This window comes from Molossus molossus, unplaced genomic scaffold (assembly GCF_014108415.1).
Source record: "Molossus molossus isolate mMolMol1 unplaced genomic scaffold, mMolMol1.p scaffold_m16_p_21, whole genome shotgun sequence".
Classification (NCBI taxonomy): domain Eukaryota; kingdom Metazoa; phylum Chordata; class Mammalia; order Chiroptera; family Molossidae; genus Molossus; species Molossus molossus.
Genome location: NW_023425357.1, coordinates 3,888,775 through 3,912,198, shown reverse-complemented (window position 1 = coordinate 3,912,198; position 23,424 = coordinate 3,888,775). Strand labels below are relative to the sequence as shown.

The following is a 23,424-nucleotide window of genomic DNA, read 5'->3' as shown; positions in this document are numbered from 1 at the left end:
AACAGAGCTTAGGCTCCCAATCTGATGGACCCTGGGCCGTCACTCCCCATCCCAGGGTCCCAGGAAGAGGAGCACCGGCTCCATCCCCACATCCCTTGGGATTTCACACCCCAGCCACTTGTCTGTTGAAAGCTCCAGCTTTCAGCGTAGGCCTGGGTGGTCGCGGTGGCATCGTGGGCAGCTGGCCTCCCCTTTCCAAACACTCAGCACTGGGCTGGCCCTCGGCCTGGTGACTGGGCACTGTTGTTATTTCCATCCATTGTTTGCTGTGCCAAGCTCAATTCACCAGGTGCAAGAGAGGAATCCCCAGTCTGTCTTGGGAAGTGGGCTGGCCAAGGCATCCTTCACTTGGGTTGAAGGGGGCAGGCTGAGGGGTCTCGTGGACTGGAGACAGGTGGGGGAAAGGCAGGCTGGCTGAGGAATGACTTGGGCGGTCCAGGCAGGGACCTTAGACCTCGGTTACCCCGCAAGGGCTAATTCAGGGAGAGTGCCACCCCCGGCCCTGTTCACATTGCCATGAGCCAGACTTCACAGTCAAGAGGAGACCTAGGTCCCTTCCCTGCGAGGTCAGTGTCCCTCCTAGTTAATGTCGGGGAGGAAGAAACTCCTCTCCCCATAGCGTTCTTTTGGCTGTTCTAATAGACATGAGAGAGATTAGCAAAAGAAAATCACTAAACTTAATGTTATCTCTTATTATGGGCACATCCCCTAATTCCAGTTCCTCTAGATAGCTAAGAGGCGGGGGCAGAAATTTCTCTTGAGCTGCAGGGTCTGGGTTGATACCATTGAGGCACATGTGGGGTGGCTAGTCCTGACCCCTCACATTACCCACGAGGGGAATTCACAGGCAGGAATCCACCCGTGGAAGATGGCGTCTTGTCTCTGCCCACCTCCCACTCTCTCCAGCACAGCCTTCTTGCTGGGTCCCTCCAGCGTCTGGGTCCAGTCTGTGATCTCCCTGTCTGTTCTTCTCTGGGCTGCCCTCGTCCCAGCTCAGGGCTCGGTGTGTCTCCCTGGACCCCAATCCCTCCTGAAGCCCAGGACCTCTCTGGACCTCAGTGCTCTCTGAATCTGTTCCCTCCCACATGTCAGAGAGTTTAACAGCTAAATTACTCTAGGTCACATGACTCTCCCCAAGCTTATCCGTGAACCTTTAAATAAGTCCTGTGTACAAGTGACAGCCATTGCTGGTCTGTTTAGGGGTCTGCTGGGGAAGGGCCCTCTGTCCCTCTGTGCATGGCCCTTCAGCATTCCATCTGCCCTGGCCAGAGTGATTCTAATGGTATGTGTGGGTGGGTGGGTATCTCAGGAAAGAACTGACTCCTGAGCCCTGCTGTCCTGTGTCCACTGACAGCAGAGACCCTTGAAGCTTACTATGCTTCGGAACTACATGGAAGTTTGTCAGAGTGGGCAGCTGGGCCCAGAGTTTCTGAATCAGTTGGTCTCTGGTGGGCTCAAGACCGCATTTCTAACAAGGTCCCAGGTGATGTTTATGCTGCTGATCCAGGGACCACACTCTACAACCACTGCTCTAGAAAATTAGATTAAATGCATGTTGGGATCATCTCAGACGTTTTTTTTAATCCTCACCCGAGGATACTTTTTCCATTTATCTTCAGATAGAGTGGGAGGGAAGGAGGAAGGGAGGCAGGAAGAGAGAGAGAGAAACATTGATGTGAAAGAGACATTGATTGGTTGCCTCCCGCTCGACCTCAACTAGGGCCGGGGACCAAACTGCAACCGAGATACGTGCCCTTGACCAGAATTGAACTTGTGACTCTTTGGTCTGCGGGCCAATGCTCCAACCGCTGAGCCAAACTGGCCAGGGCTCATCTAAGAAGTTTTAAAAATTATTGCTATCTGGTTCCAGTCCCTAGTGGGTTTTTTTGTTTGTTTGTTTGTTTGTTTTTAATTTCACTGGTCTACAGTGAGGCTTGAGTGTGTGGATTTTTTTGAAAGCCAGGTGATTCTATCTGCAGCCAAATTTGAGAACCAATGCTCTGGCACTTTGCTACTCAAAGTGCAAATTGTGGACCCTCCGGTCACCTGGGAACTTATTAGAAAAGCAGAATCTGGGACCTCTTGGATCAGAATCTGGATTTTAACCATCCCCTGAAATGATTCCCGGGAATTCCTGCCTCATCCAGGGACGACACTTTGCTTTTGTTTTTAAAATTTTTATTTATTGATTGATTTTTAGAGGGAGGAAGGGAGAAAGAAACAAAAAACAAAACATCGATTTATTGTTCCACGTATTTGTGCATTCGTTGATTGGTTCTTGTATGTGCCCTGACCAGGGATCAAACCTGGAGCCCTGGGTGTCATGAGGATGCTCTAACCAACTGAGCTACCCCGCCAGGGTGAGGGACCATGCTTTAAATAACAAAGCTCTACATCAAAATTCAAACTCTAAGGAGCACCCAGGAAGTTTATAAAAGTACAGATCTCTGGGGCTGTGTGGACCTAACAGCATTTTTACAAGCATTCTTTCCTCCCTTGTCACGCGCGATTCTGATCAATTGTCACTGCATATATCTGGCTTTCCTCCACTTAGAGAAGATAGGCAAATCTGGCTTCCTGTCTTGATGGGCGTGAGCCTCTCCGGTTCATGAAAACACTAGTGCTTAGCAAGTCTTAACCCCAGTCATTCCTCGCATTCATTCATTCACTCATTCTGCAAAGGGTTACTCAGTGCTTCTTAGGGGTGCAAAATCCGTAGGAGGGAGTTGAATAATTACGAAAATGATGGCAGACCTGCAGACGTCGATTCCAATGAACAGGGCTCACATGAGCACTCAGCATGGGATGGCAGGGAAGCTTTCCTCCTGAGAGATCACGGAGCTGAGATCTTCAGGACCAAATGGGCATCAGGTGGCAGCCGTAGGAGAGTAAATGTAATCTCATCTGTACCTTCTGCAGCTTCCTCACGACACTGAGGAAGGAAACGAGGGTGCAGAGAATTCCTGTCCCACAGCCACGTAACCCTCAGACGCAGGACAAAAATTCCTGCCTCGGTGGCGCTTCCCAACTAATTCAGCTATGCGTGGTGCCAATGACTTGGGGCCAATGACTTGTCTCGTACTTCCTCCATAAAGGACTAAGTCTCGGAGATCTGCCAAACACAAGCACTTGGAGAAAGACAATGCTGCTGAACGACAGGAACCAGCCTGCCTGGCCCGACGCTAGGGATAGAGAAGGATGCTCCCAGTTCCCAGGCCAGCCTGCTACGCCCTGTTTCACACGCTTTAAGAGCGGGTACTGCCCACTTGCTATATTATTGGACAAATTGGCGTGAATGATAACAGTAAGGGCCAACGAAGGAAAAGGGGTGGACCCTCTTGCTCAGCTCCTCCCCCTTGGCCCAGGGGATGTTTTGATTGGCAGATGACTTCAGCTTTGAAGGCACCTGTCTGTCTCCCATTAGGTACGCGGTCTTTAACTTCCACTCTGCATGCCTTCCTCCACTTTCCCTGCCCACTTCCAGGACCAACCAATGGCTTCAGGATAGAATATTCCCTCCCAACCAATTAAAAATGGCTCTAAACTTGACGGACGACTTCCCTCCCCTGATCAGCCTAGCTCCTCCCCCCCGCCAATTGGTTTAGGAGAGGGGGGCGGGCGTATCCAATCAGCACGACACAGGCCTCTTGATTGACGCACCGGCCCTCGCGCTGGCGTGTTGTGTCTTGAGGCGGGAGGAACGGGGAACAAAACCTGAACCAATCCTAGCAGGCTGCGCGGGAGGCCAATCGAACGCCGCGCCTTGGCGCGATTGCCCAATCGGCGAAAGAGGGCCGTACGCATCCCTGCCAAGGACCAATAAGACGCGCCCGAGGGACCAGAGCGACGTGCAGCAGGGGCAATGGTAGGCCTATATTCGGGGCTTGGGGGCGGGTCGGCGCCAGAGACGAGAAGAGAGGAGGGGAGGCCTCCTCCACCGCCGCCATCTTGGACCGGGCCCGTCAGCTTCCGCGGAGCCATCGGCAGACGCCGCGGCCTCCCTTGAGCCCCGACCCCGTCGTCAGAACAACCCCGGGCCCACTTCCCCCCACCCCACTTCCGCTCCGCGCCGCTATCGCGATAGCGCCCGGGCCCGGGGCGCGAGAAAAAGGCGGCGGGCGCTCGCCTCCCCCGCCTATCGCGATACGCTCCTCAGCGGCGGCGCCAGCTCCTGTGGTGAGAGCGTCAGGCTCGACTGGGCCAGACCCCTTCCCCTCCTCCCTCCGGCGCCGTCGACCGCCCTCCCCGCCGCCCCCGCCCCTGCCACACCGCCTCCTGTCGCGACATGGCCGCCCCCGCCCCCCCTCGGCGCCCCGGATCCCAGCGCGGCGCGGGCTTCGGGCAGCGCGGCCCCGGCGTCCGCCGTCCCGGCCGTGTGCGCCCCTCCTCCCGCCGCTGCTTCCTCCGCGGCGCCCGGAGTCCTCCCGCGACCCCGGCCGCGCGTGGCGTCCGCGTCGGCCCCGCGGGGTGTGGGGTGTGAGCCCCGGCGTGCGGTGCCGCCCCTCCGCGTCGGCGTGTGGCCGCGGGCGCCGGGGCTCCGGTGCCGGCCCCCAGGGCCGAAGCCCCTTCTGGGCGGGATGCCGCCTTCACGTGGGTGCGGGGCTGCGAGCCCCCAGGACAGGGGCCGCGGCCAGGGCTCCCCAGCGCGGGGGCCGCCGCCTCTCGTGAGACGGGGTGGGCTTGAGCCCCCCGCCCCGAGGACCCATCAGTCAGCGCCCCCGCCGAAGTCCCCGCCAGTTTGTATTTAGTGCCTCCGTCCTGGGGAAAAGCCCGGGAGTCGGGTCCGGCCCCGTGTCACCCTCCGGCCTCAGCCCTTTCCCGGGTCTGGGTGTCCGCCTGTGGCTTTGCGCCTGGACCCGGACGGGCAGCCCCGGTGTGGGTTCCTCCTGCTGTCACTCCCGCCTCGGGGCGGCTGTGGGGCGGCTGTTTATCCCCGTGTGGGCTCAGGGAGCTGCCAGGTCCTGCCTCGGTGACACCCCCACCCTGTCCCAAGCTCCCACTGGCTCCGTGCTGTGAACGCTCTCTGGTTGTGGGCCGGGCCGGCGCCCCCTCTGCTGCGCCCAGTACCTGCCTCGGTTCCGGGCTGTCACTTCTGCCAAGGGTTGTGAACGCCCCTGGCTGTAGGCCGCGGTTTTCGGACACCTGCCTCCACTGCCCTCGCCGCCAGGTCGGAGGCTCCCAGCTCCATTCACATCGGCCTTCCGCTGGGGTGCAGTCCTTGGGGAGACAGAACCCCCCTGGTGCTTGTGTAAAGCCCCTCGCTGTGGACCGGGAAGTTCCTCAGCACCCAAGAGCCCTCTGGGTGTCAGCCGGCAGAAAGCCAGGGCTCACACCCACCCTCCCCACACCACGGGGACCCCAGGGGAATAAGGCTCCCCGGAGCCCCGGAGCCCCGGCTGTGGCGTTTTCTCTGGGGTAAGGCCTTTTGGAGTGGCCTCCCCGCAGGGGCCAGGTCCCTGCCTTCCTTGGTACTGGCCCCCCTGTGTCTGTCCCTGCCGTGGGGCCAAGGACCCTCTCAGGTGTCGGTGCCCCGGCTTCTGCTCCTCTGGTGATGTCACAGCACCGGACTGAGGCTTCCGCCCGCTCTCCTGAGGCATGGGCTCCTTGCTGTGGGAGTGGAGGTGCCCGAGACTTGGAGAAACCCCACGGTCCGTTACCACTTTTCCTTAGGATACTGCCGTTGTACCCGTTCTAAGGTGGGATCCCCACGACCCTAACCCTACCGGACAGAGGTTCAGGTCCTGTGTGGCAGTGGCAGCAGCCCTACCGGGTTAAGGGTCCCCTCCCAGCATCACTTCCCAGTAGGCCGGAGCCCCCTCAGGATTAGGGACTGCTTGGTGGTAGTCCCCAGGACCCAGCCTTCTGCTCCTGCTGCCCTACTCAGCAGGCCTGTGTGTGACAATGTCAGCCCCCTCCCCGAGATAAAGTTTGGGGGGCCCTTCATTTCATGAGTGTTGGCCCCTGGGGTCTGGCACACTGCTCAGCCACCCACCCTCAGTGTAGGCTCCTTAATTGTGGGTATGTGCCTTCGTCTTCGACGAAGGACTCCTGGTTAAGTCTCCTGGGCCAGGCTTCCCAGGGTCCTCAGCGCTGTTTGAGGCCCTAGGAGTGGGCCTGCTGCCGTGGAGGGTCTTGGTGGATCCCCCAGGGTGGTGGGCTCTCCTGTGGTGGCATCTCCACTTGAAGATTCAAGCTCCAGCTTTCTTTCTCTCTGGTCCTTTGCTGGGGGACCTAAGGTACGGGCACCCTCTTGATGTGGTCTTTTCTTTGGAGGGAGGGGTGTTGCCCATTTCCTAGGGCTCAGGTATCCTGGGCCTGTGGTGTCTGCCTTCTGGAGGAGCTGCCTCCCAGGTCACACAGTGTCCTGTCCAGGTCTCAGTTGTGCCACTTCAAGGTTCTGTCTGAAACAGCACCTCCCCGGGCTAAGCTCTCGTTACCTGGCGCCTTGCTTCCGACTCCTTCAGGACTTTTTGCTGCTGTAGTCTGTTCCCCTCTCTGGGAGGATTAACTCCCTTTCTGAGCCAGGCATCCCACCCCTCAGTGTGGGGACTTGGAGAGGGCACCCCTCGCGAAGAAGCACATGCAGTGCCTTGCTTAGGGGTATGCTGTCCCTTGGGGCTCTTGCGGGGGAGGCAGGACGCACATCTCTTGTGTGACATTCCTTTCTCCTCATCCCACTCCCAGGCAGTAAGAGGTTTTTCCAGGTTGGAATGTTAGCTGATCTTAAGACTCATTCCTGCAGCCTTAGTGTTGGGGTCTGGGCCCTCGTGTGTGCTTCTTGGGTTGAGTCCCCTCTGCAACTGCTTTGCCTTCCTGGAGCTGGGATTTTCTTTGGGCTGGGCTTGGGTTCCACTTGGGTGTGGTGTCAGCTGGCCCTGGGCTGAGTGTCACCAGTTCTCTTGCTTGGCCTGTTGCAGAGAAATTAACCCTCTCTCAAGTCTAAGGTGCCACACTTACCACCAAGCAGAGAGGTCCCTTTGGAGGGACCAGTGCAGCCCCCCTAAAGTTGAAGGGCCTACCCTGTCTTTACAGGGCTCTGTCCAGTGGAAAGTCTGCTCTCTCGTACACTGTCCCACTGGTAGCTACTAGCCACGTGGGGTTTAGATTGTAACTGGTAAAATGGTAATGAAAAGTTGCGTTCTTCCATTGCCCCGGCCACATGCGAGTTCAGTGTCACAGCGCAGCCACAGAATGTGCCTGTCGCTGCAGGGAGTTCTGTTGTACCAGATTGTTCTTGAGATGCTCTTTCCCTGTGGATGGGGGCCTCCCTCGGAGTTGAGGCTCTCAGTTCTTGGCAGTTGGGGTTGCTCTGGGGTCACCCTGCCCTGGGGGAGCTTTGCCTTTCAGTAGAGGCCTAGCAGCACAGGGGTCCTCTTGGCATAACCCTCCCAATCTCCCCTGGCCTTGATGTTGAGCCCTAAAGTGTAGCTTCCTGCCCCAGGCAAAAGCTCCTGGTGACTTCCTTTGGACCTCCATCCCCTCTGGGTCGCATGTAGCTTATTTAGGGTGAGATGCCCCTCTCTGAGTACTGGGTGCTTGCCCTGATGGTTTGTGTTTCCGTGTCTACATTACCGACGCTCTGATATGTAACTCCGTGTGCGCAGATAGCTCCTCTCAGTGAAGGTCCCCTTTCACCCTCTCATCTTCGGAACAGTTTTCTCCTCCTGGCCTGGCCTCTCTTAGGTCATGAGTCTGCCCCCAGACCTCCAACCCTTGTGGTACTGCCCCCTTGGGTTTAGCGTGCTCTCTCCTTTGGTTTCAGGATTCGCTCTGGGGTAAACTTTTTCACATTCTAAGGCTCCTTTCTACTTGGGACCCAAGTGTTGGTGTGAGTGGATTTAGTTCTTCATACATATAGGCGTTTCTGCCCCCCACCTCCCCTCTCTCCCTTACAGCTCACACAAACCCAGTATCAGGCCCTTCTCCATGGGGTGCTTCTGTTCTTTGTCTCCTGACTTGGCTGAGGTTAGCCTCAGGTGTTAGGATCTAGTCACCTGTGTCCTTGACCCCTCAGTAGGAAGTGAGGGCGCCACATCTCACACCTTCATTCCTTGCCGTCAGCTGTGTGCTGCGTGGCTTTTTTCTCCTCTGAAAAATCCTTATTTGAGTGTCATCTGGGGACAGGGTACCCCATGCTCTAGGAATTTTCCATTTCCTGGGACAGATGTATACAAAAAGTATATCTATTTCCTGGTTTGCACAGAGTTCCAGAGTATTGTCATCTAGACCCTGTGCTGGGCAGTTGAGGCAGCACAGAGGACTGAGCCATGTTATGTCATCAGACAGTAGATGCATTTTCCCTTTACTGTCCCTGCACCCGCTCTCCCCAGCCTCTTTCATGTCTCTGGGTTTGCATCGTCCAGAGAACAAACGTGCGTTCCTTCCCGATCTTTCCCAGCAGCGTCCGTCTCCAAGAGAGTATGAAGAGAGTGCGTCTGTAGGGCAGGGAAGATGGCGGACAAGCGCAAACTCCAAGGTACTCGGTGACAACCCACTGCCTGCAGCCACGTGCCCTCGGAACCCCTCTTTGGATGCTCACTGCCTTCCTTCCTTCCTTCTTCTTGGCCAGGTGAGATTGATCGCTGCCTCAAGAAGGTGTCCGAGGGCGTCGAGCAGTTTGAAGATATTTGGCAGAAGGTACCAGGGTCTGAGCCCTAAGAATCTGGTTCTTCAGGGAGGAGCGCCCAGAAAGAGGGTCAGGGTGTCTGGGTGTAGACAAGGGAAAGGGGATGCTGAGGACCTCAGGGAAACAGCTCTGAGATGGATTGGGGGGTGTCCCTAGAGTCCCTGGCACACACAGACTGGCATGGCACTAGGGCAGCCAGTCCCACACTAACGTGCCTTCTCTCCACCCTCAGCTCCACAATGCAGCCAACACGAACCAGAAAGAAAAGTATGAGGCTGACCTAAAGAAGGAGATTAAGAAGCTTCAAGTGAGGGGGCTGGGGGCCTGGATGCCTGTGTCCTGAGGGTGGCAGGATGGGGAGAGTGACTGCTGGGTCCCAGGGAGAGGAGGGCTGGGGGCCTCAGTGCTGGGGCAGTCTGACTGTCTGGCTTTTTCCCCTCAGCGATTGAGGGACCAGATCAAGACATGGGTAGCGTCCAACGAGATCAAAGACAAGAGGCAGCTCGTAGACAACCGCAAGCTCATTGAGACGGTAGGAACCCAGTGCCCAGCATCTGAGAGGTGGGAGAGCCCCCAGAGGTCCTAGAAGATAAGGTCTCTGCACCAAGGGAAGGGGACAGGCGACGGGCTGGGAGCCCCCTGCCAACTTCACTCTCCACAGCAAATGGAGCGGTTCAAAGTTGTGGAGCGAGAGACCAAAACCAAAGCCTATAGCAAGGAGGGCCTGGGCCTGGCACAGAAGGTGGACCCTGCCCAGAAGGAGAAGGAGGAGGTTGGCCAGTGGCTCACGGTGAGTTGGGCAGAGAAGAGGAGGTGATCTCGGGGCCCTGACACCCAGGCATCCAAGGGGGCGCTGGCTGACCCCTGCCTTTCCTTCCTTCTCCCCCAGAACACGATTGACACCCTAAACATGCAGGTGGACCAGTTTGAGAGCGAGGTGGAGTCACTGTCTGTGCAGACACGCAAGAAGAAGGGCGACAAAGATGTGAGTGGGGCCGGCACCCACAGGGTGGGGGTGGGCTGGCGGGTGGGATCAGGGGGTCCAGAGGTGAGGTCAGAGGGCTTAGCTGACTGGGGCTGGCACTGGGAGGAGGTGAGGCAATCTCGGGTCCCTTCTTGGTGAACAGTGGGACCATCGAGGAGAAGGAGCAGTTTCGGGGGAGAGATGCAGAGTTCTGCCTGTGTCGAAGAGTATGAGACGAGACACCCACAGTGGGGGAGTCTAGCAGCTGAAGCTGTGGCCTCGTAGCACCTAGAGGGCTCCAGGCCCTAAGGAGAGGACCGTGGGTACAGACAAGGCAGGGCGTGAAGAAACAGTTCATTTGGCCTGAGGAGAAGTGAGGTCTGGAACAAAGCCAGATATACTCAGGGCTCAGATTCCAAAAACCAGGGACTGTAGGTTGTGAGCTTATAGGGCTGCAAACCGCATGCTTGTTGACACGAGAAATACAGGGAACAGAGCTGGGTTCTCAGGAGCTGGCACCCAGGGGGAATGACCTGGGGAGAGGAAGGTGTGCTAGGAATGGGTCTCTCAGCCTGAGGGGTTTGGGAATCAGGTTTGGGGAGGAGATAGAGTCGTGTGCTGAATAACGAATAATGTTTCGGTCGTATATAGGATAGTGGTCCTGTGAGATCATAATGGGTAAAAAGCAAAGAGTTTGTGAGTTGAAAGGAAATGCTGGATGTGGCTTGGATATTGAATGTACTGCCTGAGCCAGGTGGTTTAAATGGAGGAAGAGGCTCAGCATGTTGTCCCCTGCCCTGTGCCCTCCTCTGCTGGCTGCTGGGCCAAGGAGTGAGGGAGTGAAGAGGAGGGAGCTGGGGAGGGGGATGCAGGGAACCTGCCCCACATCTGCGCATGCACTCAGTCATGTGCACACACTCACTTCCCTTTGCTCCTGGTTTCTCTTTCCTAGCAGTCCTGCTCCCCTCCAGCTCCTCTCCCCCTCCTTTCTCCCCAACCCCCTCCCTTTTATTATTTCTCATCTCCAGTTTTATCTCTCTGGGTCTCTTGGTTTTTGCTCTCCCTTCCTCTCTCCTTTCCTTTCCCTCTCTCTCTTCCTCCTTTCCTCCTGATGTCTGCTCATCTCTGTCCATAGCCCTCCCCCCTGCTCTTCCAATGTGTTCACACACACACTCGACCCTTTGCACCGTATTTTTGTGTTTAAAAATTTTTTTCCTTTATTTTTTTTTTTTTAGAGAGGGGAAGTGAGAGGGAGAGAGGGATAGAAACATCAATGTGAGGGAACATCGATTGGCCGCCTCCTACATGACCCCCACGGGGGATCGGGCCCACAGCCTGGGCATATGTCCTGACCGGAATTCGAACTGGTGACCTCTTGGTGCATAGCTCGACGCTCAACCACTGAGCCACATCGGCCGGACGTATTTTTGTATTTTTGCCATTCCTTTTCTATTTGGATATGTTTAGGTGCACGAATACTTAACACGGTGTTACAGTTGCTACAGTTCTCAATACAGTAACATGCTGTCCAGGTTGGTAGTCCAGGGCACTAGGGGTACCAGACAGCCTGGTGTGTCGTAGGCCATACCGTCCAGGTCTGTGTAAGTGCCTCTGGGGTGTTCGCACAACAGCAAAACCGCCTGACAACACGTTTCTCAGAATGTATTCTCGTTGTGATGTATGGTCGCATAATAGGTCCATGCAGAGACAGGGTTAGAACTGGAACTAAGGTGTCAACTCCTAAAGGGAATTGGGGTTTGGGGAGGAATAGGTACCTGCGGTACCTGGGAGCCAGGCTTCAGCATCTGGGCTCCTTAGGGGGACTCATCCAGCACGGGAGGCATGGCAGTGGATGACAAGGGCTCTGACAATTGTAAACTACAGGCTCCCTTGAGTGGGGCCACCATTATTACTGTCAGATGCGGAGTGGGGAGTGGTGTTTCTGTAGGTGGTCAGAACTGGCGGGCTCAGCAGATGTGGAAGCACTGGGCAGTCTTGAGGCACACAGGGGCCAGGTTGTTGTGAGGCCCAGAGGAGTCCTTTTGAGGTTAACTGGGATGTCTGGGGGCAGCTGTGGGATCCCTGAGGGGTCAAGGTGGGCAGACTCCACGCTGCCCGCACCAGGAGGGGCCCAAGTGGAGCCTCTGGTGTCCATGGGGGTCGGGGACTGAGGACGGGTTCTGTGGGGCAGGAGGGTCGGGCGGCGTCCTGCAGCCCCTGAGCCTGGCCCTGGGCTCGCCAGCAGAAGCAGGACCGGATTGAGGGCCTGAAGCGGCACATTGAGAAGCACCGATACCACGTGCGCATGCTGGAGACCATCCTACGCATGCTGGACAACGACTCCATCCTGGTGGACGCCATCCGCAAGATCAAGGACGACGTCGAGTACTACGTCGACTCCTCCCAGGACCCTGACTTCGAGGAGAACGAGTTCCTCTACGATGACCTGGACCTCGAGGACATTCGTGAGGCCCAGGAGTGACCTTCGTGCGAGGGCGGTGGGGGCCGGCAGGAGGGCGTCCCAGCCAGCTCAGCACGCCCCTCCCCTGCCCCCACAGCACAGGCGCTGGTCGCCACCTCCCCCCCCAGCCACAGTCACATGGAGGACGAGATCTTCAACCAGTCAAGCAGCACGCCCACCTCCACCACCTCCAGCTCGCCCATACCCCCCAGCCCGGCCAACTGCACCACGGTGAGGCCTAGATGCCAGCCCTTGAGGAAAGGGAAGGCTGGGTCTCAGAAACAGCCTGTGGGAGGGTAATCCAGGAAGTGAGGTCCTTGGCATCCAGGGCCTGGGCCCTAAGGGCCGCAGAGAACTCACGGGGTGGACAGGGTCATATGTGGGTCCTGGGTGTGAAGGTCTGAGGATGGGCAGAGGTTGGGGTTGCATTCCCTGAGGAGGCTGGTGGGTGGTGCTGGCTCCCAGAAGACAAGGATCCTGGGGAGCAGGGTTTCAGTTCCCAGCGAGATTCCTCAGTGAGATTAAGGTCACAGGTACTTGAATGCTCTGAGGTTGGAAGGTAGGTCAACTGGGTCCAGGTCCTTGGAGGTTTCAGAGATTGACGTCTTTCTGGGCCTTAGAGGTCACAGGGGTTTCTCTGACTGTGCTTCTCCAACCCCAGGAAAACTCTGAAGATGACAAGAAGAGGGGACGCTCGACAGATAGTGAAGTCAGCCAGGTGGGTCCGATGAGCGTATCACTCATTCTTTGGTGCCAAAGGCGGAGTGAGGCCCGAGTATAGCTACAGTACAGGGCTTTGGGGACAGGCCGGCCTGAGGGAGGCAAAAGAGCATGCAGACAGGTGGCCCAAAGCGTCCTCCTGGCCTAGGTGATCAGAAGCTTCTCCGGAGGGATGTATCTGCCCTGGGTGTTAGAGGAAGACTTGAGCTTTCCCAGTGGGGAAAGGTGGATATTCCTGGGCAAGGTAGTGGCAGGTAACAGGCAAGTCATCAGTGAAAGGCAGAAATCTCACGAGGTGAGCCTTGCCAGGTGTGTGGGGCTGGCTCTGCGCGCAGGGACTAAGACGGTCAGGCTGAGGGCCTGGACCCTGTGTGCTGCTCTGAAAGGGCGCTGCCAGCCGTGTCTGTGCTCGGTCAAAAGTCAGACAGGTTTATTTTCTTTGGGAGGTTCCCGGTCTTGGCTGCACTATATGGCTCTTGTGAGTTTCTTAGAGGGGAAGCACTTCTTAGAATTTTTTCTTTCCTTGTGGACCCCATGAATCATTAGCACCTCCCAGGACAGGAGCACACCTTGGGAAATGCTGCTCGAGGTGGTGTCTTTAGGCAGGAGCAGAGCAGGCCTGAAGCCCCTCTTTGGGCTGATGGGAGGGCTGGTCCCAGGGCCACTGAGGCAGGCAGTGGTAAGGCTGGTGTCGGGCCCTGGTGAGCACGAGGTGCCTATGGGCATTGGGACAGCAGATTAAGGTGGCCAAGAACACATTTTTGGCAGCAGTTTGGCCTCAGGAGTGCCGTGGGCCGGCTTTTCTGAGGTGTTGCTCATTAACACTCCACAAGTTGCTTGACTCTCTACGTGACGTTCAGAATTACTGTCTGGTGTTCAGCTATCTTTCCTTCTCTTTTTGGTCTCTGGGCTGGTTCCATCTGATCTCAGACTGAGGCCATTTAGGTGTTTCCACTGTGCCCGTCGTGGACAGAGGGTTTCTCCTGCTGTGTGTCAGAGCTCTGGCTGGGGGGACGTTGTGGGAACATGTGCAGGCTGCACTGGGCTGGGCTAGGAATGCCTGTGTTTTAAGCGTGAAGGTGGCGATTGGAGCCATGAGGGTGAGGTCACCTGGGTCTCCGGGAAGGGTGTGCGGGAGGCTCAGCAGACGTGCTGGCCCGCCAGGTCCTGACCCTCTTCTCTCCCACCTGCAGTCTCCAGCCAAAAATGGCTCCAAGCCTGTCCACAGCAGCCAGCACCCTCAGTCCCCAGCTGTGCCACCCAGCTACCCACCCGGCCCCCCGCCTGCCGCCTCTACCCTGAGCACTACTGGCAACAACGGGGCCCCCGCCCCAGCAGCACCCCCAAGTGCCCTGGGCCCCAAGGCCAGCCCAGCTCCCAGCCACAACTCTGGCACCCCTGCCCCCTACGCCCAGGCTGTGGCCCCGTCAGCCCCCAGTGGGCCCAGCGCTGCCCAGCCCCGGCCCCCCAGTGCCCAGCCTGGCGGGGGAGGTGGAGGCGGCAGCAGCAGTAACAGCAGTGGAAGTGGAGGTGCCGGCAAGCAGAACGGCGCCACCAGTAAGCTGGGGCTCTGGGACGGGGGGTCCTGGGGTAGCTGCTGGTGGTTCCTTCCATCCCCTCTTTTTTTCCCCAGGTTACAGCTCAGTCGTGGCAGACAGCCCGGCAGAGGTGGCTCTCAGCAGCAGTGGGGGCAGCAATGCCAGCAGTCAGGCTCTGGGCCCCCCATCTGGTCCCCACAACCCACCCCCCAGCACCTCGTGAGTGTCCAGCCTCTGGCAGGGTTGGGGACAGGCACCCCATTATTGCCAATTGTGTGGACACAGGCCCTGCCCTTGCCCATTGTGACCCCCCCATGAACTGTGTCCCACTTCTTCTCATCGGGGACACTGCACCAGTCCCCAACTTGGCCCTTTGCAGTGCTTTAAAGCATTCCTCATCTGATTGAGGTGTTTTCAGAGCCCCACATACCCCCTAATTTTTGTTCCCTGACTCCATGAAGAGCTCTGTGTCTGTTTTTCAAAGTGAAAGACCCCAAAATCTTTCTCCCCTTCCCCAAACACCCTCCATTGGGTCCCCAGTACCCAGAACCATGCCCCACGAGAGAGCTTACCCTCCTGGTTGGGATCTAGGGAAGGTGGGCTCCCAAGGTGGGGTGTCTGCCCAAGGCGTCCCATCCTGTGGTTGGAGCACCCGCTCTGCTCCCACACCCTCCTCCTCAGACCATTCCAGAAGGGGACCCGTTTCCTGGTGGATTTCAGCCACAGGGCCTCCTGGGAGCGTCCCGAGTTTTTTTCCCCACCTCAGCTTTTCTTTTCCTGAAGAGTCCTTCCCTCCATCTGTGTCCGTCAGCCTGTCCCCTGTGGGTCCCAGCTGCTGGCCTCCCCCCATCACCCTGTCCATCTCACCCTGGGGACACTCCTGTGAGTCCCCTTTTGTCACCTCTCCAGGAAGGAACCCAGTGCAGCTGCCCCAGCAGGTGCTGGGGGTGTGGCTCCAGGCTCAGGGAACAACGCTGGGGGACCCAGCCTCCTGGTGCCACTTCCTGTGAACCCTCCCAGCTCCCCAACGCCCAGCTTCAGTGATGCCAAGGCAGCTGGCACCCTGCTCAATGGACCCCCGCAGTTTAGCACCGCCCCGGAGATCAAGGTGAGTGCAGAGCCTGTCCTGCCCCTGCCAGCTTCGCCCCAGGCCTTCGCTACACTCAAACCCACACACGCCTCTACCTCCACCTCCCACACGGTCACTGGCTTTCTTTCTTCCTTTCCCTACTGCCCACACCCTCACCTTGTCTCTGGGTCTCTCTACTGTCCCCCACCTCTCTGCTCCCACTGGCTTTCTGCTGGCTCCTGGTGGTCCTTGCTCACCTGCTGTCTGCTCTCTGTCCTCATTTCTCCTAAGACACTTTGTATTTTTTTCACACAAACCACTGTCCAGCTCACTGCCCTCCTATTCCCTTAAAGAAATGATCTAAGCCCTGGCTGGTTTGGCTCAGCGGTTGGAGTGTTGGCCTGCGGACCAGTTCAGTTTCCGCTAAGGGCATGTACGAAAGAGAAAAAAGAAATCATCTAAGTTGAGAAAAGGCTTGTTGACACCTGCTCTGGGCATGTGTCTTAGTAAACGCACCCAGTTCCCACCTTCCGTGCAGAGAGCAGAGCCTGCTGGGTGGGGTATCCAAGCTGCCGAGGGTGCTTTGGGCCCATTTGGTGCATCTCAACTAACTTATGGAGACAGCGTCCAAGCTGGGACCCGGATAGGGCAGGTGGGGTCACAGTGGCAGGAAATGCTGACAGAGGAAGAAGTGGGTATCTCTGTTTGGGAGTTCTAGGTGGGCTGATGTTGCAGTGGTTGTTAGAAGGCTGGGTGGGGCTCAGCAGAGGGGAGGGAAAGGGGTGTCCACATTGCAGGAGGGCGTACAGGCTGGCTGTTGGAATATAACCAGAGAGGGCAGGGGTCCTGATCGCCAGAGTCTGAAATGGCATCAGAAGGACTTGGGGCTGACTTCCTGGGCCCTGCGTGTTAGACCTGGTTCAATGGGGGCAGCGTGAGTGCCTGACTGTTGGAGTCCAAGCCCGTGCTGCCCTCTGTGTCTCCCTCCACCTGGAGCACGGCCACCATCACTTGTGACAGTGCTTGGAAGGCTGAGTAGCCCTCATGAAGCTCTTGGAGCTTCGGGTCCAGAGTGAGCAGTCACACCGAGGCACCAAGGACAGGATGCTCACGTGTGTTCATGTTTCTGGAGCAGGGTCAGCAACTGGGAGGTTCCCAACAGGGAAGGATTGCTGGGGTGAGTGGTGGGAGCCTTGGGAAGGTTTTGAGTGGAGAAGTACACCAAGTGGTGGAGGGGTCCCGGTGGGCCGGGGAGAACAGGAGGGAGGGAGGCGCTGTGAAGGCCTGGGCAGGCGAGGAGAGGCGGGCTGTGGGGCACGGAGTTGAGACAGGAAAAGGAGGTGCTCCAGTTGACAGGAGTGGTGGCGCGCGTGTGCGGGGCAGGTGGTTAGTCCTGCGTGCACCGTCCTGCCAGTGTCCCTGCGACCTCCATGCAGGTGCAGCACGGCAGGGCATGTTCTAGGCACAGCCTGCTGGCGTGTTCTTCCGTGTCCAGCTCCCCTGGCTGGGGGTTGCAGTGAACACTGTCTTACACTAACGGCCTTGGCTTTGCTGCCCTCCCCCAAAGCAGGCGAGGGTACCGGGCACCGGGACTCTGCCCTCGAGGCCTGAGACACCTGTTCCCTCCCCAGGCCCCTGAGCCCCTGAGCTCCCTGAAGTCCATGGCAGAGCGGGCAGCTCTTGGCTCCGCCATCGAGGACCCCGTGTCCACGTTGCACCTGACTGAGCGAGGTGAGGGTCCAGGCATGGTGGGGGTGGGGTGGCCCAGTGAGGAAGGGTGCCCCACCAGCCTCACCCAAGGGCCTGGCTCTGCTGTCCCTACAGACATCATCCTGAGCAGCACAGCAGCAACTCCGGCCTCAGCCCAGCCACCCCTACAGCTGTCGGAGGTGAACATACCACTGTCCTTGGGGGTATGTCCACTGGGGCCTGTGCCCCTCACCAAGGAGCAGCTCTACCAGCAGGCTATGGAAGAGGCTGCCTGGCACCACATGCCCCACCCTTCAGACTCTGAGCGGATCAGGTGAGGGGCTGTGGGGAGGGGGACCTGAGCCTAGGGAGGAGGCTGCGGTGGGGATCTGTTCCCCAGTTCTGAGACTAGATAAAGCTTGCTGGGCATGACTTGGGCCTCTCCACAGTAGGTGGGGACTGAGGAGTTCAGGGCTGGGGTGAGGTGGCTCAGACACTCCCACTGATTTAAGAGTAGTGGGGTGGCAGGGAAACTGAGGTCAGGCCAGGGGGTGGCCTTCAGCCACCCTCCAGACAGCAGGGGCAGCAGGCACTGGCACTAACAGGTCTGGTCCCCCACAGACAGTACCTCCCCCGGAACCCCTGCCCGACGCCCCCCTACCACCACCAGATGCCACCCCCGCACTCGGACACCGTGGAGTTCTACCAGCGCCTGTCCACTGAGACGCTCTTCTTCATCTTCTACTATCTGGAGGTACAGCAGGGCCCCCGGGGCAGCCTCGGGCCCCCCGGCTTCGCCGCCACCGCCGCCGTCCCCCCTCGGGCTAGAGGGGTGAGGTGGGTGCCCCACTGCGGCCACCAGGACCGCACCCCTCCCCATCCCCTAGTCCTGGGCTCCCCTAAACCAAACCTATCTCTGTCCCCACTTCAGCACAGAGGTGTTAGAAAGACTGAGGCTAAGGGCTTAGGTTGCCCCTCTTCCAGTGCCTATCCCGTTCAGATGTCCCTGCCTCTGTGACCCCAGGGTGTCATGAACAGCCTGTGCCCTGGTCCTGGCCTGGGAAAGTGCCCAGGCTGCCCTCTGAGCTCTCCTCATGCACTAGTTTCTCTTCCTTCTCAAAGCTTCTCTGGAAGCACTTCCCACCTCCTGTCGCCTTTTCCTTCTGACCAGTGCTGGTATGTCCTGGGCCCTGCCTGGCTCCAGCTGGAGTCCATCCCATCCTTAGTCTGTGGCGGGGCCCATCCCCCTCATGCCTCCCACTTGGAGGTGCCTCCTGATCCCCCCACTGCGCCCTTCCTCCCCCAGGGCACTAAGGCACAGTACCTGGCAGCCAAGGCCCTGAAGAAGCAGTCGTGGCGATTCCACACCAAGTACATGATGTGGTTCCAGAGGCACGAGGAGCCCAAGACCATCACCGACGAGTTCGAGCAGGTGAGGCCCCTCCCCGTGACCCCTTCACCACCACCTCCAGCCAGCTCAGTCTGGGCTGTCCTGTCCTTCACTAAGCCAACTCCTAGTCATCCCGTAGGTCCTAGACTAAATGCCCCTTCCTCGGGGGAGGCTCCCCCAGCCACACAGCCCATGCGCCTCTCCGCTGGCACGGTGGGTGTGTGGTGTCTCCCATCCACGACCCTACTGCACAGGGGCTTGAGGCCTCCTTCCTGCCTGTCGCCCGCACTCAGCAAATGTGAATGGGGAAGCTGAGCTTTAAGTGACCTTCTCCAGCTCTAGTTGATTGATGGGAACTTATAAAATGCTCAGGAGATTACCTGGGTTTGAACCCCCGTCTAGCTGGGTGATCTGGCAAGGCACTTAAAGCTGTCACCATTTCCGTTATCTGTAAAAACGGGTGACGGGACCCGCCTTGTGCAGTTGTGAGGATTAAAGGAGTTAATCACGTGTGCGTACCTCACGGTGCCTGCTAGCAGCGTCCGTGGCATACTGCGTTCTGTTCCAGGGCACTTCCCGTTGTTCCACATTGCTTTTCCCCCAAATACTGCCTGATGCAAGTACTGAACAAGGTCCTTGTCCTCAGAGAACTCAGTCCCCTCCCCTCGGTTCTTACAGGTTCTTTGAAGCATTTCAGCCGTTCAGAACCCAGCCCCATTCCCACTGTGCCTTCTCTGACACTACAGACTTCCTGTCCCCTCCTGGTTGGGTCCAAAGTTATCAGCCAAGTTAGTATATTTCCAGGCATCACTCCTCAGAAAGGCCCATACCACCACTGTCACCAGTAAAACGTCCGTCCCATAGACAGCCTGTTCCATCTCTGGACGGGGTCATGGCCTCGAGGGGTTTGTGAAGACGCAGTGCTAGGACACACATCATGTACTCGGCACCTGAGCAGTGCTCAAAAGCCACAGCCATCCTGAGAAGCCGAGAGAACTTCGCAAACATGCCCCGGGCCTCAGCCCAGCTCTGGCCCGTGACCTCTGCGCCTCCCTCTATTTCCTCTAAAGCGGGCGTGATAACTTTGCCTACCTGAGAAGAGTGTGGCCAGGGCGGATGAGACGGCGCACGCGTGCAGGGCCTGGTGCCTGGCACCGGCACATCCATGGCCCTGAGAACAGTCCCCTTTGTCTGTCGGTCCGGCCCAGCTCCCCAAGCACCTCCTCGCCCCCTCACTGATCGCCTTCTCCCCCGGCCAGGGCACCTACATCTACTTTGACTACGAGAAGTGGGGCCAGCGGAAGAAGGAAGGCTTCACCTTTGAGTACCGCTACCTGGAGGACCGGGACCTCCAGTGACACCGGCCCCTCCCTCCACCCTCCCTTCCCCCAGCATGCTGATCCCCTGCCCAGGTGAGGGCCCTGTCCTGGAAGATGGGGGAGGCCCCAGGCCATGGGGCAGCCCCCTCCCCCAGGAAGCAAAGAGGGGGCCGGGAGGTTTTCTCTTCCTCTCAGCCCTACTCTGGGGGCCTGGGGGCAAGGGCTGCCCCCTCCTCCCCTCTCCAGTGAGGGACATTTTTTGGTAAACCTATTTTCATTTTGGAAAATATTTATGAATAAATAGTTTTATATGACGGCTGGCAGCAGCAGCCTCTCCTGTACCCCTCAGGAGTCAGTGAGCAAGAGGGGGGTCCTGCCAGCGGGGGCGCCGGGCCAGCTGGGGGTTGAATTGGGAGTTGTACCGCCTCCGCCGATCATCTGCCTCTTCTGGCTGCTCCTCCTGGGGTGCCCCGCCTCGGACCCGGGCCAGCAGGGCCTCCGCCCTCACCCTCTCAGCTGCTTCTCGCCGAAGGCGTTCAGCCCGAAGCTGGTCCAGGGAAGGGGATCTAAGGGACAAAGAGTCGGTTAGAAAGCTCGTAGCTCTGGGAGGCCCCAGCCTCCCCTGAGAGGGAGCTGCCACCGGGTTCCCCCCTGCCTGCATCCAATGAGCTCCTGTCCTTGGCACACAGAGCCCTTGGGACCAGGAAGCTGGCCTCATGCCAGGGGCCAGGATCTGCACCTCCCCTTCTGTGGGCTCTGGCCTCCTCCCCAGTCTTAACGACCAGGTGCTCCTTCCGATCAAGAGCCTGCTGTTAATCAGCTGTGTGACACCAAGCACATGCTGGCCCGGACCCCCCTTCTGTGTTTGGGGGGGTTTGCCAACCTAGCGATGCACACTTGCTTTTGCTGTAACCCTGTGGTTCCCAAACTCTGATCTCTCAAGACTCCAGGACCCCTAAGAGCTTCCCTGTGTGTGGGTTTATGTTAGCATTGCGCACACCAGAAGTGTAAAATCCTAGAAATGAGAATGTCCCACTGGCCATGAGCAATGGAATCTTCCCGTTCACACAGCCTTTGGAAACCTTGTACACTCTGAACCTGCATGAAAAGCTAAATAGTGTTGCTGTGAAAATGGGCTTGACCTTGCTGAGCCCTGAAGGGGTGTCAGGTTCCCGGGGTCGATGAGAACCAGTGCCCACACAGGCCGCCTCCTTACTCTTTGGGCCGCTGTTTCTCTGGCCCCTCCTTTTCCTTTCTGCTGTGTCCACTGTGGTCATCGCTGTGCCTTCTCTTCTTCCCCAAATGCTTTTGCATCTCCAGTAGAGGGTCCAGGCGGTTCTTGACCTTCACATCTGGTCCTGGGCCAGGCAGGGATGCCCCTCGTTCCGGGGGCAGCTGGTACCAAGGGGGCTGAGTCTGGGCTTCTGCTGCACTCTGGCCCAGGTACGTCAGGATGCCCAGAGCTTTCTCCTGCCTCTCCTGAGGGGGACAGAAAACACAGAAGATTGTCAAGTGTGTCTCCCCTCGGGGAGTGGGTGTGACAACAGACACACCCATGGCTGGGAAGGCAGAACCAGTCATTCAGCCAATGAACGTTGTCATGAGCCAACTCTGCCAGGCGCTGGTGAGACAGGAGACCAACACAGGTGGAGGTCCTGCACTGGGGTGCAATGGCAGTTCTAACAGAAAGCACAGGGAGGGGAGGGGTGGAACTACTTTAGGATTCAAAGACAGGCATCTTTCCGGGCATAAATATCTGAAAAAAGGAAGCAAGGCACAGAATTGAAGCAGGGGGAGGGCAAGTTCATTTGTGAGGAGAGGTGAATGCCAGGATCTGATTTACATTTTATTAAGTTCCTTCACCCTTCCCAAATTCCTTCCCTAGAGTCTTGACATCAAGCTGCAGACTTGAAGGGTCTGTACCTGCAGCTTTGGGGGGGGGGGGCTGGGGGGTGTCCAGCTTCCAATTCTAAGCCCAGGAGGGCCTGGATGGTATAACCAGCACTTCCTGAGAGCTGGTTGGTTCTGTTCTATTAGCTCACTTAATCTCCACCTGTTCCCTGTGCTCCTGCTAGATGCACCTGAGGACAGAGTGCCCCTCCTCCCAGCTCCATCCATGACTGGTGAAGTGGGCAAGGCCAGCTTACTTTCTCCTGTCGCTTTTCTTCTTCATACTCTTTGTTGTTTCTGGTCACCCCTTTCCCCTCCTCCAGCAGCTCCCGAAACAGGTCCACAGGGCCAGAACTCGGGGCTCCTGCATCTGCTGCTTCAAGCTCAGGTAGTGAGTTCCGATGCCTGGCTTTCTTCCGTAGGAATTCTGTGCGGGCCTGGGGGGAAAAAAGTGATAGGCAGAACATCCGAACCTAGATGTGGCCCGAGGGACTATGAGCCTGGTGCTAGGGGCCACCAAAAGGGAAGGAGGGGCACTGGGAGCCCAGAAGAGACACCGATCCCAACCTGGGGGAGGGTGGGTAAATGAGGTGTATAGAGGGTTTCCCAATCTCCGTGATCAGTAGATAACTATGAAGGCAGCCAAACGTATATTAGGGCAGGTGATGTGAGCTCCAGGCAGGGTTTCACGTCACTACAGTCGATTTTTAATTTTTTTAATTTACTTTAGAGAAAAGAAGGGAGACAGACAAACATCAATTTATTGTTGCACTTAATGCATTCATTAGTTGCTTGTATGTTCCCTGACCGGGGACCAGAACCCACAACCTTGGTGGCCTATCGGGGGTGGGAAGGGTGGGCAACGCTGTAACCAACTGAGCACCAGGCCAGGGCTCCCAGTCTAAATATCTCCTTGAAATAGGACTGTTAAAAGCCCAATCTACCTCCCAGCCAGTGCTGAGGACCAGATTAGCTAAAGGACTGACGGCCAGGTGTAAACCAAACAGGTGAAGGAGCTGTAAAACGTGCGGCTGGTGTTAGTGTGTGGACACGGCACGGCAAAGGGCCCCCCACGGGGCAGCACGGGCTCGCGCCCGTCACTCCGCGGCGGCGTCCCTGCACCTCGGGGCTGGCCGGCCGCGGGGCTGGAGGGATGCCGCGAGTCGGGCGCTGGGCGCGGGGCGAGCATCCAGTGGGCGCTCGCTCAATAAATACACTGCAGACGAACTCAAAAGTGGTCCGAGTGTCCTCTAACTGCCCAGGGGTTCCTTTACTCGTAAGCTCCTATTCTGGTGCCAAGCACCGCTCTGCCCTCGCGAAGCACTTGAGCGGGAGAAACGGGAGCGAGGAAGGTTCCTCGGGGACCACCTCTCGGTTCCGCCCGCACCGGGTGCCCAATTCCGTGCGGGACGCATTGCGCCTGCGCGCCATCTCCACTTCCGCCATCTACCGGGGCGCCTGCGCGCTGGGCCCAAGAGTCCCGCCCGGCCGCTTTCGGAGCCTACCTCTTGCTGAGCGAGAAGCACCCTGCGCTCACGCTCTTTCTCCTCCTCCCGGGCCTGGGCCTCGTCCCGCCGCACGCGGGCGACATTATCCTTGTTCCGGACGTGCCAGCTCTTCTTGGGCAAGATGTTCATGGCGCCGTAATGATCACAGACTGGCAGACCCGCCTCCTGGCACTTCCGATTTGCAAAGGGATGCCCCTCCCTGTTGTTCCTGCCCCGGCCGCGGATTGGTCTTGGGTTAATTGACACGCCC

The 23,424-nt window shown here is 57.9% G+C and overlaps 2 protein-coding genes across 4 annotated transcripts; one reads left to right on the top strand and one right to left on the bottom strand.

The window, feature by feature from the left end:
* The first annotated feature begins 3,945 nt into the window (after positions 1–3,945).
* CNOT3 (CCR4-NOT transcription complex subunit 3) lies at positions 3,946–20,090 on the top strand. Of its 3 annotated transcripts, none has more exons than XM_036274473.1 (18): positions 3,946–4,176; positions 8,402–8,476; positions 8,570–8,637; positions 8,859–8,933; positions 9,069–9,158; positions 9,288–9,416; positions 9,516–9,611; positions 11,836–12,055; positions 12,149–12,282; positions 12,713–12,769; positions 13,965–14,328; positions 14,405–14,528; positions 15,219–15,417; positions 17,010–17,109; positions 17,203–17,401; positions 17,689–17,821; positions 18,374–18,499; positions 19,717–20,090. In XM_036274473.1, the coding sequence occupies exons 2-18, from the start codon at positions 8,452–8,454 to the stop codon at positions 19,813–19,815; spliced, it is 2,238 nt and encodes a 745-aa protein (XP_036130366.1). In that variant the 5' UTR covers positions 3,946–4,176; positions 8,402–8,451; the 3' UTR covers positions 19,816–20,090. The 3 variants fall into 3 exon arrangements, with proteins under 3 accessions (XP_036130366.1, XP_036130364.1, XP_036130365.1); XM_036274471.1 differs by having other exon boundaries at positions 3,960–4,176; positions 11,833–12,055; positions 19,717–20,079; XM_036274472.1 differs by having other exon boundaries at positions 3,960–4,176; positions 8,399–8,476; positions 11,833–12,055; positions 19,717–20,079.
* Positions 20,048–23,355, bottom strand: LENG1 (leukocyte receptor cluster member 1). The gene is made up of 4 exons (XM_036274474.1): positions 23,172–23,355; positions 21,924–22,103; positions 20,993–21,255; positions 20,048–20,342 (listed from the first exon to the last, which is right to left on the bottom strand). The coding sequence occupies exons 1-4, from the start codon at positions 23,301–23,303 to the stop codon at positions 20,129–20,131; spliced, it is 789 nt and encodes a 262-aa protein (XP_036130367.1). The 5' UTR covers positions 23,304–23,355; the 3' UTR covers positions 20,048–20,128.
* Between the last annotated feature and the right edge of the window lie 69 nt (positions 23,356–23,424).

Coding starts and splice junctions, on each gene's coding strand:
- CNOT3 (XM_036274471.1), top strand. CDS start 8,452: ATGGCGGACAAGCGCAAACTCCAAG. Junction 8,638..8,858: donor TTGAAGATATTTGGCAGAAG/GTACCAGGGTCT, acceptor CTCCACCCTCAG/CTCCACAATGCAGCCAACAC. Junction 9,612..11,832: donor AGAAGAAGGGCGACAAAGAT/GTGAGTGGGGCC, acceptor TGGGCTCGCCAG/CAGAAGCAGGACCGGATTGA.
- LENG1 (XM_036274474.1), bottom strand. CDS start 23,303: ATGAACATCTTGCCCAAGAAGAGCTGGCACGTCCGGAACAAGGATAAT. Junction 21,256..21,923: donor AAGAAAAGCGACAGGAGAAA/GTAAGCTGGCCT, acceptor TGTCCCCCTCAG/GAGAGGCAGGAGAAAGCTCT. Junction 20,343..20,992: donor GAGAAACAGCGGCCCAAAGA/GTAAGGAGGCGG, acceptor TTTGTCCCTTAG/ATCCCCTTCCCTGGACCAGC.